Source organism: Trichomycterus rosablanca, chromosome 23 (genome assembly GCF_030014385.1).
Source record: "Trichomycterus rosablanca isolate fTriRos1 chromosome 23, fTriRos1.hap1, whole genome shotgun sequence".
NCBI lineage: Eukaryota > Metazoa > Chordata > Actinopteri > Siluriformes > Trichomycteridae > Trichomycterus > Trichomycterus rosablanca.
Window position 1 is genome coordinate 19266231 of NC_086010.1, and position 15073 is coordinate 19281303.

General features: G+C 45.8%; 1 protein-coding gene across 1 annotated transcript; it reads left to right on the forward strand.

Moving 5' to 3' along the window:
* The first annotated feature begins 1736 nt into the window (after positions 1-1736).
* Positions 1737-13503, forward strand: crispld1a (cysteine-rich secretory protein LCCL domain containing 1a). Its single transcript, XM_062985572.1, has 14 exons — positions 1737-1973; positions 6308-6426; positions 6509-6641; positions 7113-7228; positions 7307-7407; positions 7487-7618; positions 9316-9376; positions 9966-10032; positions 10460-10590; positions 10696-10739; positions 10822-10894; positions 11281-11356; positions 11696-11829; positions 13414-13503. Exons 1-14 carry the CDS (start codon positions 1737-1739, stop codon positions 13463-13465), a joined length of 1476 nt encoding a protein of 491 aa, XP_062841642.1. The 3' UTR covers positions 13466-13503.
* Positions 13504-15073: the final 1570 nt, after the last annotated feature.

Consider the following 15073-nt stretch of genomic DNA (forward strand, 5'->3'; position numbering starts at 1 on the left):
AACGCTGGTGGTTCCACCGTACAGATGTGTTAAGGTTAGGAACTGCAGAACGTAATCAACGAGCCCGGCACCCGTACTCCGACCTCTCCAAAACCCAGCCGTCCAAAAATAAACAGGAGCGCTGAGCTGTTCCGTGTTTGGAGTGACGCCGCCGCTCCAGAGCGTCACTCTTTCCCCACGGCCAGACGCCCTCCAAGCTTCCAGCCTCCAAACGTACACGTGCGTACGCGCCCTTCCTGAAGAGTTCTGATGATCCGGCCGCTCTCGTTGCTAAGAGGAAAACAAAACTAATTCTATACAGTGAATCATATGTAGAATCCACTTTGTAGTTTGAGCTAGAGTGGTGTAAACCACACCACCACTGGACTCCGGAGCAGAGCAGAGCTGAAGAGACAGTTACTGATGAATGACTGATTATGAGAAAAACGTAACACAGTTCATCTGCTCTGTCTGGCAAAGCAGAGAGAGCAGAAATCACACACACACACACACCACACACACACACACACACCACACACACACACACACTCTCACTCTAAATGGTTTCCAGGCCCACGGTCGGAGCTGTTATATAGAGGTGAGTTCACACACACACACACACACACACACACACACCAGAAGCTGATCTCAGCACAAATCCAGAGCTGCTGTGGAGCAGCGTTGAAGAACCTGAGGAACCGCAGGAGCACTCGTTCACCCCTCTCACGCCCCAGAGTCTGGAGCTTCAGGACCCTGAGAATCACGTTTACATCGTCTGAGGAGCTTCACAGTCACACCGGAACCTGCTGCAGAGGATCTGGAGAAGATCTGGATCTGACACTGAATGCTGTAAGTAATCTAGACGTGATGTTAATGATGTAGGAACTTCTAATAAAAAGAGTTTTTAATTTAAGATTCAGTTAATAATGGGAAATTATTCATGTTACACAGTGTTAAATGTTTGTGCTTAAAGAATAAATAATAAAAAAGAATACATATGATAATACATATGATAATACATATGATAATACTACTACTACTACTAATAATAATAATAAAATAGTAATAATAATAACAATAAAATAGAAATAATAATACCATAGTAATAATGCTAATAATAAAAAAATATAAACATAATAAAAAACAGTACAAATAATAATAATAATAAATATAAAATTCAAATAATATTATCACAATAATAAATAAACATCAAAATAATACAAATAATTCCAAAAATAATGTTAATAAAATATAACAATAATAATAATAAAATATAATAATAATAATAATAAAATATAATAATCAAAACATATAATAATAATAATAATAATGTTAATAAAACATAATAATAATAATAAAATATATTAATAATGATAAATGCAAATAATAATAATAATAAATACAAAATATTCAAACATTAATGTTAATAAGATATAATAATAATTATAATAATTACAAAATATAATAATAATAATAATAAAAAATAACACAAATACACAAAATTGCCAGAGGTTGGAAGGTTATGTTTTATTATATTTATAACTGATTAATTGATCATTAGATAAATGATTTACATATAACTGATATATAATTTTAAAATAATAATAATAAGGGGGTGTCCACTTACTTTTGTTCCAGAGTTTGTATTCCTCTTGATTCCTGCGAGTATTTTTGGTTTTGGGGCCCCGGTGGTTCTGACCTCACACCCCTCTGTCCCCCAGACTCTGATTGGTCGTCCTGCAGCGTTTCGGGTCACCATGAGCGGTGGATGGGTGAGAGGACTCGCTCTCGTCTTCTTGTCTCAGAGCGCCTTCGCCATGACTCTCTTCAACTCCACACACTTGGGTTCCATTCTGGAGAAGTATGGCGAGGAGGGCGGGGCCAAGCCACGGGGGAGGAGGGCCATCAGCGCCATCGATAAACAGGCCATCCTCGAGCTGCACAACAAACTCCGGGGGCAAGTGTACCCCCACGCATCCAACATGGAGTACATGGTACGGACAGCACTCACACTGTACTGGTACTAATTCTGGTACTGGTACTAAAGCTGGTACTGGTACTTAAGCTGGTACTGAATCTCACTGTTTCACCAAACTATTGTTTCATTCCACTTTAAATTAGAAGCACAGAACGACGCTGGCGGGTTTACATTATACCTGGCAACCCCACGTTTCCTGATCCTGGACGTGCTGGTTGTAGCTTCGTGGCTCTTCAATAAGATTGAATGTGTCCTAAGACTAATGAAGCACAAAGTTTCACTTTATCCTGGTCAGGGTCACGGTGGGTACAAGCCACTGTGCCATGCAAAAAAAGTAGGAGAACTAGATCCAACAGTAAGCCTATTTATGCATGTCACATGTTCTCAGTTAGAACGTTCACTACCGGGTTCCAAACGAGCCCGAGAACCTCTCGCACTGATTCACGAATCTCGCTTTAACCCCCTGCTTGGGTGCCGACACGATGACCGGTTTTGGGGAGTGCCCTTTTCTGGAAACGAATCCCTGCAGTCATGTTACAATTCTCATATCAACCGGGAATCTTTCAGGATGGTGAAGCACGTCTAGACAGATTTTTATTTGTTTGTGTTTGTTTATTTATTTATTTTGTTTGATTTTGTCTGATTATTTTTTTCTCTTGTCGTGTCTGAGTTTATCGTGTCTCTGCCCCCGAATTTATCGTGTCTCTGCCCCCGAATTTATCGTGTCTCTGCCCCCCCCCGAGTTTATTGTGTCTCTGCCCCCCCCCCGAGTTTATCGTGTCTCTGCCCCCCCCCCGAGTTTATTGTGTCTCTGCCCCCCCCCCGAGTTTATCGTGTCTCTGCCCCCCCCCCGAGTTTATCGTGTCTCTGCCCCCCCCGAGTTTATCGTGTCTCTGTCCCCCGAATTTATCGTGTCTCTGCCCCCCCCCCGAGTTTATCGTGTCTCTGCCCCCCCCCGAGTTTATCGTGTCTCTGCCCCCCGAGTTTATCATGTCTCTGCCCCCCGAGTTTATCGTGTCTCTGCCCCCCGAGTTTATCATGTCTCGCCCCCCCCCGAGTTTATCATGTCTCTGCCCCCCGAGTTTATCATGTCTCTGCCCCCCGAGTTTATCGTGTCTCTGCCCCCCGAGTTTATCGTGTCTCGTCCCCCCCCCCGAGTTTATCGTGTCTCTGCCCCCCGAGTTTATCGTGTCTCTGCCCCCCCCCCCGAGTTTATCGTGTCTCTGCCCCCCCCCGAGTTTATCGTGTCTCTGCCTCCCGAGTTTATCATGTCTCTGCCCCCCGAGTTTATCGTGTCTCTGCCCCCCGAGTTTATCGTGTCTCTGCCCCCCGAGTTTATCGTGTCTCTGCCCCCCGAGTTTATCATGTCTCGCCCCCCCCCCGAGTTTATCGTGTCTCTGCCCCCCCCGAGTTTATCGTGTCTCTGCCCCCCGAGTTTATCATGTCTCGCCCCCCCCCCCGAGTTTATCGTGTCTCTGCCCCCCCCGAGTTTATCGTGTCTCTGTCCCCCGAGTTTATCGTGTCTCGCCCCCCCCCCCGAGTTTGTGTCTCGTCCCCCCCCCCCCCCGAGTTTATCGTGTCTCTGCCCCCCGAGTTTATCGTGTCTCGTCCCCCCCCCCCGAGTTTATCGTGTCTCTGCCCCCCGAGTTTATCGTGTCTCTGCCCCCCGAGTTTATCGTGTCTCGTCCCCCCCCCCGAGTTTATCATGTCTCTGCCCCCCGAGTTTATCGTGTCTCTGCCCCCCGAGTTTATCGTGTCTCGTCCCCCCCCCCCCCCGGGTTTACCGTGTCGAGCCCCTGCGGTTTCATGGGAATTTGGACTTTTCCTGGAACGGGACCAGATGAGAAAAACAGTGGATGTAAATGAGGTGTTAAATGAAATAAACAGCAGCAGCGCTCGAGTGTGTGAGAGGCCTCGTTGTTGTTGTTTTTAATGGAGTCACCGGGTTTACGGAGTTACGCCGGCGCTTCCTGCCGGGAGGGTTTTAAAAACAGAGACGCTTTACAGCCGGGGGGGAGAATTCTAACCTAATTCATCAAAATTCTACATTTCAATCGTACAGAGACTCAAACCTTTCAGTTCTGAGGCCTCAGAGTGCGTTACAAACCCTGAGCACCTGAAATCATTTACTGTTGGATCTTCCTTCATTTATCTTTTAATTTAGTCATATCCAGTGCTGCTTGCACGACCCTTGATCTGGTTAAGGAGAGCTGGATCACTACACACGTCCAATCTGTTCAATCTGTGGCCACTTCTTATCACCTGTTTGTTTCGGGTTCCCACAGAGAGCCGTATAGCGTACGGAGAGCTGCTCTAAGCTCCATCTCACGTCCCAGATGCTCGGCGTAATCGTGACCTGGAAACCACAACTCGTCTCCTGCAGATCCTGCTGGGAAAGCTCCAATTATTTAATACCAGCGTGGTCATTAATAACTGGACTGCTGGCTGCCCGCCGTCGTATCAGAATTCGTTAAGTTAAATTGAGCGCCAAAGCTAACAAATCCACTCAGTGTTGTGTGTAGAGCGGTTAGTCTCCAACCAACCTAACATTCATGCAAATGCAAGTGGGCGTGTCTGAGGGAGCAAAGGTCGGATGAGTCACATGGAGCTTAGCGTGGCTCTCCGTACGCTATACGGCTCTCTGTTGGAACCCAACACCAACAGGTGATAAGAAGCGGCTGCCGACTAGACGTGGTGGTCTACAGCCGATTCACAATTGGGAATTGGAGATGACTAAATAGGGAGAGAGAGTGAGGGAAAAAGTCAGTCTGATAGCTGGTGTACATTAATGATTAACACAATTTATCCCCAGACTAGCACCTGGACTCCTGCTCTCCCAAATACCACATATATACACCCGCTACACGTCTTTATTTTTATTATTAAACTCAGCGGAACAGTGAAACAGACGCGCTCTGTACGGAACACCGCGCGGACTCGTTAGCTTTAGCGCTCAATTTAACTTAACGAGTTCTGCTACAGCGGCGGCACCCAGCAGTCCGGTTATTAATGACCGCGCTGTTATTAAATCAGAACGATCGGACCGCGTGCGGAGACCGAGCTCTCCAGGCGCTGAGATGAGTTATTGTTTCCGGTTTCAGGACGTCCAAGCGTGACGCGCGAACGGCTGCTAATCAGGTTCGCGTTAGCATTAGCACTCGCAGCTCCAACCTCAAGTTTTCCGTGTTGGCGCGGGTCCGGCTGGCGCATGAAAGTAAACGATCCCCGACGTAATTACGCCTCCACGCTCCACTTTTCTTCTTCTTCGTTTTTTTAAGAAAGAAGCAGGTCAGTCGGTTGAAGGGAAACTTTTATTCTGGGTTAAGCAGCCGAGCGGAGGGACGCCAGCTTTACCTGCCAAGCAGAACCGTGCCCAGAGGCCGGGGGGCGACAGGAGGGGCGTAAGCACATCTGGAGGGAATTAGCGGCCGTGCGTCTCAGGAAGAAAAGAAAAGCAAGCTAAGCGAGAACAGGCCGGAGTTCAGCTCGGATTTTAACCCCCGAAAATCCTGATTTCAACGTTTTACACCTGAAACTGCAGCGACAATCAAATAATAAACATCTAGAGATCAAAAAACGTAAACATCTACTACAAAATGATCAAACAGGTGCATAAATCCTCAAGACCCTCAAATCTGATCTCAGACCTGTTCTGTAAATCTGATCTCAGACCTGTTCTGTAAATCTGATCTCAGACCTGTTCTGTACTATAATCTGATCTCAGACCTGTTCTGTACTATAATCTGATCTCAGACCTGTTCTGTATATCTGTTCTGTAAATCTGATCTCAGACCTGTTCTGTACTATAATCTGATCTCAGACCTGTTCTGTACTATAATCTGATCTCAGACCTGTTCTGTATATCTGTTCTGTAAATCTGATCTCAGACCTGTTCTGTACTATAATCTGATCTCAGACCTGTTCTGTATATATGTTCTGTAAATCTGATCTCTGACCTGTTCTGTACTATAATCTGATCTCAGACCTGTTCTGTAAATCTGATCTCAGACCTTTTCTGTATTATAATCTGATCTCAGACCTGTTCTGTAAATCTGATCTCAGACCTGTTCTGTACTATAATCTGATCCCAAACCTGTTCTGTAAATCTGATCTCAGACCTGTTCTGTAAATCTGATCTCAGACCTGTTCTGTACTATAATCTGATCTCAGACCTGTTCTGTAAATCTGATCTCAGACCTGTTCTGTACTATAATCTGATCTCAGACCTGTTCTGTAAATCTGATCTCAGACCTGTTCTGTACTATAATCTGATCCCAAACCTGTTCTTGAAATCTGATCCCAGACCTGTTCTGTAAATCTGATCTCAGACCTGTTCTGTATGGGTTTCAGGTTTGGGATGATGAGTTGGAGAGATCTGCTGAACAGTGGGCTGAAACGTGCCTGTGGGAACATGGACCTGAAGGTCTGCTCAACCACATCGGTCAGAACCTCGGGGTTCACTGGGGACGGTGAGTGGTGTGGGGCTGTTGGCTTCTTTCTTACCTTATAGAGGGACTGTTGTGTTCTACAGTAACTGTTGGTGTTTTGTAGGTACCGCCCTCCTACGTCACATGTTCAGGCGTGGTACGACGAAGTGAAGGATTTCACCTTCCCGTATCCTCAGGAGTGTAACCCGTACTGCCCGTTCAGGTGTTCCGGTCCAGTGTGTACCCACTATACACAGGTACATCCCTAAATTATTTATCTCTATAATTATTGTAAATATCTTAAATCATATAGATCTTGTAGCTTCATGTTTGGACATGTTGTATCGCTGAAACATCCACATTTGCTCAGTTGTGTTTTCTTCGTGATGCTCCCACCACCGTACTTCACTGTGGGTTCGGAGTTTTAGGGATCGTTCGGGTCATCATCATTTTTGTTTGATCTTAACGTCATTCTGATTTGCCATGCTTGCGATGCCGCTTTGGGTGAGCTGGCACCTGGCAACCCTGCCAGCAAGAACCCACCTGTGGTTTTTGTTTTGTGAAGAATGCATGAAAATGAGCACGATGTATTAAATATGGGGGTTCTGTCGTCCCCCCGGTTCCTAATGTCTTTATTTTCGATAGTTCTTTATTAAATAATAAAAACTATTAAAAACTTCTATACGGCACCTTTAACGTAATTTCTTTACATCGATGATCATTTCCAGCTGGTTTGGGCCACCAGTAGTCGGATCGGCTGTGCCGTGAACATGTGCTACAACATGAACGTTTGGGGACAAATCTGGACCAAGGCGGTGTATCTGGTCTGCAATTACTCCCCAAAGTAAGCGCACTGAACATTTCTAAACGTGTATTTACGTGCTGGGACGTGGGTTTAGACTGGTACGTGTGGTCTGTGCAGGGGGAACTGGTGGGGGAACGCTCCGTACAAACACGGCACGCCGTGCTCCGCCTGCCCGCCCAGTTACGGAGGAGGATGCCGAGAGAATCTCTGCTACAAAGGTACGATTACACGAACACTACCGCCACGACCGTGGTATTCTACCCATCATGCAACTCTACATTCTGTTGTGATTGGCAGACGATGGTTATCGGTACCACGTGGAGACGGAGCGGGACAACCAGGTTGAACCCGAAGCTGTGCTCACGACCCGTCGCCCCGACCCGCAGCCTCACGCTTACAGCGAGACCGTCGTCAGCACCGAACAGATGTGTGAGTGTAAATATGTTCTTCTGTTAGTAACCTGTAGGGGTCGCCAGAACCAGTTTAGACACCGAAGATGCTGAGAAATTTTATATTTAGATGGAGGAAAGTATTGTAAACAAACAAGCTGCTGCCGTCATAAAAAGCACAGTTTACAACAGTTGTGTTGACATGAGCGTACAGTAAAACTTTGGGTTTAGGGGCAGATTTTCATATTTTTGAGCAGATAAACTCATCCTTGGTCAGATGATGCAGAATGACCCCTCGTCTGGGCATAATGAACCCTTGCTTGTGAAGATTGATCTCTCGTTTGGGTGGATTAAACCCTTATTGAAGCAGATTGAACCCTCATCTGGGTGGTTTAAACCCTTGCTTGGGGAGTTTTAACCCTCGTTTGGGCAGTTTTGACCCCTCGTTTGAGCAGAATGGACCCTCGCTTGGGAGGATTGAACCCTTGTTTGGGCAGGAGGAACCCTCACTTGGGTGGATTTGAGCCTCGCTTGAAGAGATTGAAACCTCGCTTGGGCAGAATGAACCCTTGATTGGGCAGAATTGAACCCCTGTTTGAGCAGATTAAACCTTCACTTAGGCAGATTTAACCCTCGCTTGGGGAGTTTAAACCCTCGTTTGGGCAGGTTGAAGCCTAGATTGAAGCCTAGGTGGGCAGATTGAACCCTCGGTGGGCAGATTGAACCCTCGGTGGGCAGATTGAAGCCTTGGTGGGCAGATTGAACCCTCATTTTGGCAGATTGAACCCTTGTTTGGGCAGAAGGAACCCTCGCTTGGGTGGATTGAACCCTCGTTTAGGCGGATTGTACCCTCGCTTGGGTGGATTAAACCTTTGCTTGGGAAGATTTAACCCTCACTTGGCCAGAAGGAACCCTCGTTTGGGTGGATTGAACCCTCACTAGGTCAAACTGACTGACCCCTTGATTGGGCAGAATTGAACTCTCACTTGGGCAGATTGACCCCTTGCTTGGGCGGATCGAACCCCTGTTTGAGCAGATTAAACCTTCACCTAGGCAGGTTTAACCCTCACTTGGGCGGATTTAACCCTCGCTTGGGGAGTTTAAACCCTCGTTTGGGCAGGTTGACCCCTGGCTTGGCCAGAAGGAACCCTTGTTTGGGCAGATTGATCTTTTACTTGGGTAGATTAAACCCTCATTTGGGCAGTTTGAACCCTCATTTCGGCAGACTGAACCCTTGCTTGGGCAGAAGGAACACTCGTTTGGGTGGATTGAACCCTCGGTGGGAAGACTGAACCCTCGCTTGGACACTTTGACCCCTCGTTTGGGCAGTATTTAGTCTTTTATATTTGGTGTGTATCTGGAGAGAGCTGGAGACGAACACCTCACCACCTCACCACCTCACCAGCTCATGATATTTCGGTACATTTTGCTGAGGTTGGTGAGGTTCAGCAGGCGTGGATCTGTTACAGCTCACGTCTCTCTGCACTTGTACGTTTTTGGGTTTGTTTTTTTTGTTACTCCAGCTGCTGGGACTCAGGAATGTGGGTTTAGTTTTATTTTAATGAAGACCTCCTGGCTGAGTGTTTGATTGTGGTGAGCTGAAGGTTTCTGGTTTTCCTGAAACACGAGCAGATGAACTTTGCCTCGGCTGGAATTCCTCAGACTGCTGTTCAGGAGAAATGGAGATGTGAGGAATTCACGCTGAAGTCTTTATTCATTATTGTTGTTTTATTGCAGCTCAGCTTGTTTCCTGCGACACGAAGCTGCGGGATCGCTGTAAAGGAACGACGTGCAACAGGTACGAACGAACCGTCACAAAAACACAACCGGTACGAGGGAGTGAGCGCACGGGCGTGTTAGTGACCACATATTTCATGGTAACGTTGTGTTTTAGCGCGGGGGGCTGTTCCTCTGGCACCTCTGCTGGTACTTGGTGGTACTACAGACAGTCTAGATAATATGTGCATCCTCTAAAAATGCACTAATTGGCACAATGGTTGGCAGAGTGTCTGTAGAGGGAGGGACGATGTCTGAAATAGGGTTCCTCGTTTGTAGTGTAAGTGCGACCTCTGCTGGCCAGTTAAGACGCCCACATGGCACAGCAGGATATTCCGCTCAAGTTTGACCCTGGTTAGTAGGCCGAGGCGCCTGTACAGAAGTGGAGGAACGTGGAGATCAGTGCGTGACTCTCCGTGAGCGAGACCGACCTCACGCACCGATCCACCAAAGTACTGGCGCATAAGGAGGAGTCACGTTGGAGGGAGGGCGTGTCCGGAGGGGTCTCCAGCAGAGGAAGAGGAACTGGCTATGACTAAACTGGGAGGAAAATGCAGAAATAAAACAATCCTGTTGTTGATGTCCCTTCACTCCGTTCCCTCTGTGTGCAGGTACGAATGTCCGGCCGGATGTTTGGACAGCGCGGCCAGAGTGATCGGAACTGTTTACTACGACATGGTGAGCATGCATTCAACAGTTTAGGGAAGGCCCTTTCCTATTCCTGCATGACTGCACCACTGTGCACAAAATGAGGTCTGTAATCAGAGCCAGAATAACACTAATGCGATGAATTGGAATGTCACTTGCGAGCCAAACATCAGTACAAATTCCCACAGACACACTCCAAAATCTCCCGAATGCTTTTTCACTTCATTTACAGATCACAATCTCACTCACTCACTAGGGCAAGTTTAGATCATTCAATCCACCTACTAGCATGATGAGAGATGGGAGGAAACCACTCTGTGGTTGTGGGTGACAGGACGGTGAGGCTGGTAGTGAGGGTGCCTCACAGGAACATGGGTTCGCAGCCCAGACCAGAACGAAGCAGTTCATACAAAGGGACAGATTATTATAAAATAATAATTCTTGATTTTTTTTCTAGCATTCGAGCGTCTGCAGAGCGGCGATCCATTATGGGGTGATCGATAACGACGGCGGGTGGCTGGACGTGAGCAGAGAGGGGCGGAAAGCTTTCTTCATCAGATCCTACAAAAACGGAATCCAGTCTGTGGGGTAACAGCGCAGCACAGCACAAAATATTCCAGCTTTCATTCGGATAGTCCTGTAATCTAACCTCTGTGTGTGTGTGTGTGTGTGTGTGTGTGTGCGTGTTTACAGGAAATACTACAGTGCCAACGCCTTCAGTGTGTCCCGAGTGGACGGTACGTCTGTACAGAAAATATCGTTTATTGTTTCTCAAAATAAATAAAATTATAAATGTATTTCTGTAATTATGTGTTTCAGTGAAAGTCGTTACATGTGACACCACCGTGGCTTCTCTGTGCCCGTACGAAAGCCGGCTCAGACACTGTCCCAGGTATTGAACCTCCTGCTTCGTGGATTTCTGCTCCTGTACCTTTGACGCACCACATGGCCTTTTTAATCTGGAGGTCAGGGGTTTCGGCCACGCCCGTTCATAAAGACCGGGTTTGATAGGGTCTGGAGGAACTGGAGTGGCCTGCACACAGCTCTGACCTCCTTGAGATGAATTGGAAAGTCTGAGCGACAGGTCAGGACCTTCTGGTCCAGTAAAATCCTTCTCTGACTGAAGGGAGTGGGGTTGCCAGAACCTGTCGATGCCTGTGGTTTTGTAACAGGCTGTCCAACAGACTCATGATCAAGCGTCCGCATATTTTTGGCCATGTGGTGTTTTAAAAGAGTCGGTCAGTGGACGGTCAGTGACGGGTGATGTTTGTGTTTCAGGATCTACTGCCCTCACGCCTGCCTGCAGGAACCGTCTCAGATCTCCAGGGTCATCGGAACCCGGACCTACTCGGATGTGAGTACCTGCAACATTCAGTCACAGAACGTGTGCATGTGAACGTCTGAGTCTTCAGACACCTGAGCATGAGCTTGATCTTTTGAGGAGGATTCAGAGTATGACTGTGGGGATTTGTGCCCAAAATATGACAGCGTTGTACTGATCGATCAGTTGATGTTCCGATTTATTCCAGAGCTGTTGATTGGACTCTGTGCAGGACGCTGGAGTTTCTTTCATGTTAAGGCCTTCCCTAAACTGTTAATACAGTCAACCAAATCAGTGTTTTATATTTTATTTGTATGTTTATAATTATAATAATATTATATTTATTTATTTGTGTATTTTTATTTCTTTCAGGACTCGAGCGTCTGCAGAGCCGCGGTTCACGCCGGTGTGATAAAGGACGAAGCCGGCGGTTACGTGGACGTGATGCCGCTGGAAACCAGGATGCACTTCCACGGCTCCCATCAGAACCACGTCTCCTCCGAGAGGTACCCGAACACCACCGGGCTCCGCCCGAAAACTCATTTACATACAGCAGGTCAATACTGCCGTCCGTATACTGCCATAATGAGGACAGGAGTCAGACAGTGCAACTGAGATTTTACATTCCACATCTAGTAAAGTTTCCATGTCCAAGTGATCCACACTGAGGTGCACTTATCTGTGTCTCTTAGTGCAGGTCCCAAGTCCGGATAGAAATAGGAGGGAAGGAATCCAGTGTGGCAGTTTTAGGTAGGTAGGTAAATAGGTAGGTAGCTTGGTAGGTAGTTGAATAGATAGGTTGGTAGGTAGGGAGGTATGTTGGTAGATTGGTAGGTAGGTAAATAGGTAGGTAGGTAGGTAGGTAGGTAGGTAGGTAGGTAGGTAGGTAGGTTGGTAGGTAGGTTAAATGGGTAGGTAGGTAGGTTGGTAGATAGATAGGAGGTAGGTAGGTTGGTAGGTTGGTAGGTAGGTATGTAGCGAGGTTGGTAGGTAGGTAGGTAGGTAGGTAGGTAGGTAGGTTGGTAGGTTGGTAGGTAGGTTAAATGGGTAGGTAGTTAGGTAGGTAGGTAGGTAGGTAGGTAGGTAGGTAGGTAGGTAGGTAGGTAGGTAGGTTAAATGGGTAGGTAGGTAGGTTGGTAGGTATGTAGGTAAATAGGTATGTAGGGAGGTAGGTAGGTTGGTAGGTAGGTAGGTAGGTAGGTAGGTAGGTAGGTAGGTTGGTAGGTAGGTTGGTAGGTATGTAGGTAAATAGGTATGTAGGGAGGTAGGTAGGTTGGTAGGTTGGTAGGTAGGTTAAATGGGTAGGTAGGTAGGTAGGTAGGTAGGTAGGTAGGTAGGTAGGTAGGTAGGTAGGTAGGTAGGTAGGTATGTAGGTAAATAGGTATGTAGGGAGGTTGGTAGGTTGGTAGGTAGGTTAAATGGGTAGGGTAGGTAGGTTGGTAGGTATGTAGGTAAATAGGTATGTAGGGAGGTAGGTAGGTTGGTAGGTAGGTTAAATGGGTAGGTAGGTTGGTAGGTAAATAGGTAGGCAGGTAGGTAGGTAGGTTGGTAGGTTGGTAGGTAGGTTAAATGGGTAGGTAGGTAGGTTGGTAGGTATGTAGGTAAATAGGTATGTAGGTAGGTAGGTAGGTAGGTAGGTAGGTAGGTAGGTAGGTCATGTTGTCCGTCACAGTGGGTGGTGCTGTCACCTCACAACAAGAAGGTCCTGGGTTCCATTCCCTGAGCAGTCCTTTCTGTGTACAGTTTGCATGTTCTCCCTGTGCCTACCTCCAAAGATGTACAGTCAGGCCAATTGGAGCTACTAGAAATTGCCCTGTATGTGTGTGTGTGTGTGTGTGTGTGCCCTGGGATGGACTGGCAACCGGTCCGGGGTGTTTCCTGCCTTTCACTCATTAAATCAGACCCATCGCGGCCCTAAATAGGATAAAAAGCTGGTGAAACTGACATTAAATAAATGAATGAATGTCTGTATTTATTTTTATTTCAATTTTACTTGCTGTCCAATCTTTTTTGGAACCTGGTTTGTGTTATTAATAATTAATACACTTCTTATTAAAGGGTGTTTAAATTTTTTTTGTTCTCTTTTGCAGCTTGTACAATCCTGATGGAGCGAAAGCTTTCCGCGTCTTCGCCATCATCTGAGCGTCATACTGAGCTCCTCATCCATCCAAACGCTGGAGCTTTTAGAGCTGGGTGTGTGTGTGTGTGTGTGTGTGTGTGTGTGTGTGTGTGGTTCGTTATCATGTAAGCTGAATCGGGTAACATTTTGCTCATTTATTTGGGGGGGGGGGGGGTCAGGTTGCTGGGGTTCATGAGCAGGTTCATGGATGTAAGTTGGAGTCGAGGTTCAGTGTGTGTTAGCCGACGGTACAGGGAGCCGAGCGTGGTGATGTTTGGGGTTTGGGTTGTATGGGAATCCCGACTGTGGCACATTGTTTATGGTACGTTTGAAAGGTTTTGTTCTCATTTATGTCTGTTGTCGATGTTTGTGTATTTTTATAACATCTATCAGCTGCTATTTTTATTTCTTTTATATCTGAGATGTAAATGACAGTTATGAATATAAACCTGCAGCGCAGGAGCCTAAACCCTCAGTTCCAAAAAAGTTGGGACGCTTTGTGAGACGCAAAAAGTAGAAAGAAAAGGTTTATAATGTTTCACTGATCAGCTTCAGTGTAGTTGGTAAATAGAAACTTGTTTAGAATTCGATCCTTGTAACAGATCTGATCAGATCTGGACTGCAGGCAGGCCGCTCAAGCACACGCACTCTGTGTCTGTGTAGCACAAACGAAATGAGGCCTGGTGTCGACTTTTCACTCTTATTCTGCCTCCGTCCGAATATTTTGAAGCGTCTCGCAGGCGTCAATTCTAAAAGTGTTTCTATTTACAAACTAGATTGATGTTGATCAGTGAAGAGACTGTCCCAACTGTCCCAACTTTTCTGGAAACGAGGAGTTCAGTATTATATGTAATCGCTAATGTAAATATTGTACTGGAAAATAACTCTGAATGTTTGATCTGGAACGGTAACGATCAGTGTGTGTTTTTATTATGAGCATTTTTATGGAGGATTCTATTAAAATATTTTAATGAGGTAAAATTTTTGCGCATGTGACTTTATTTTATTAATAATAATAATTATTATTATTTAATTATTTACATTTGATGATATAAATAAGATAATATTAACAATTTAGTTCTTAATAATAACATTAATAATAGATTTCAGTTGTGTATGTGTATATGTGTGTGTGTCTGTGTATATGTGTGTGTATAACTGTGTGTATAAGAGTGTATATGTGTGTGTATGAGTGTGTATATGTGTGTGTATGAGTGTGTATATGTGTGTGTGTGTGTGTGTGTATATGTGTGTGTGTGTATATGTGTGTGTATGAGTATGCATATATGTGTGTATGTGTGTGTATATGTGTGTGTGTGTGTGTATATGTGTGTGTATGAGTGTGTATATGTGTGTGTATGAGTGTGTATATGTGTGTGTGTGTGTGTGTGTATATGTGTGTGTGTGTGTATATGTGTGTGTATGAGTATGCATATATGTGTGTATGTGTGTGTATAACTGTGTGTATGAGAGTGTATATGTGTGTGTATGAGTGTGTATATGTGTGTGTGTGTGTATATGTGTGTGTATGAGTGTGTATATGTGTGTGTATGAGTGTGTATATGTGTGTGTGTGTGTATATGTGTGTGTATGAGTGTGTATATGTGTGTGTGTGTATATGTGTGTGTGTG

What these genes read in the sequence shown, in the direction of transcription:
- crispld1a (XM_062985572.1), top strand. Translation starts at nt 1,737, where the DNA reads ATGAGCGGTGGATGGGTGAGAGGACTCGCTCTCGTCTTCTTGTCTCAG. An exon ending in CGTCAGCACCGAACAGATGT is followed by an intron (nt 7,619 to 9,315) that starts GTGAGTGTAAAT and finishes GTTTTATTGCAG; the next exon opens with CTCAGCTTGTTTCCTGCGAC. An exon ending in CAGTGTGTCCCGAGTGGACG is followed by an intron (nt 10,740 to 10,821) that starts GTACGTCTGTAC and finishes TATGTGTTTCAG; the next exon opens with TGAAAGTCGTTACATGTGAC.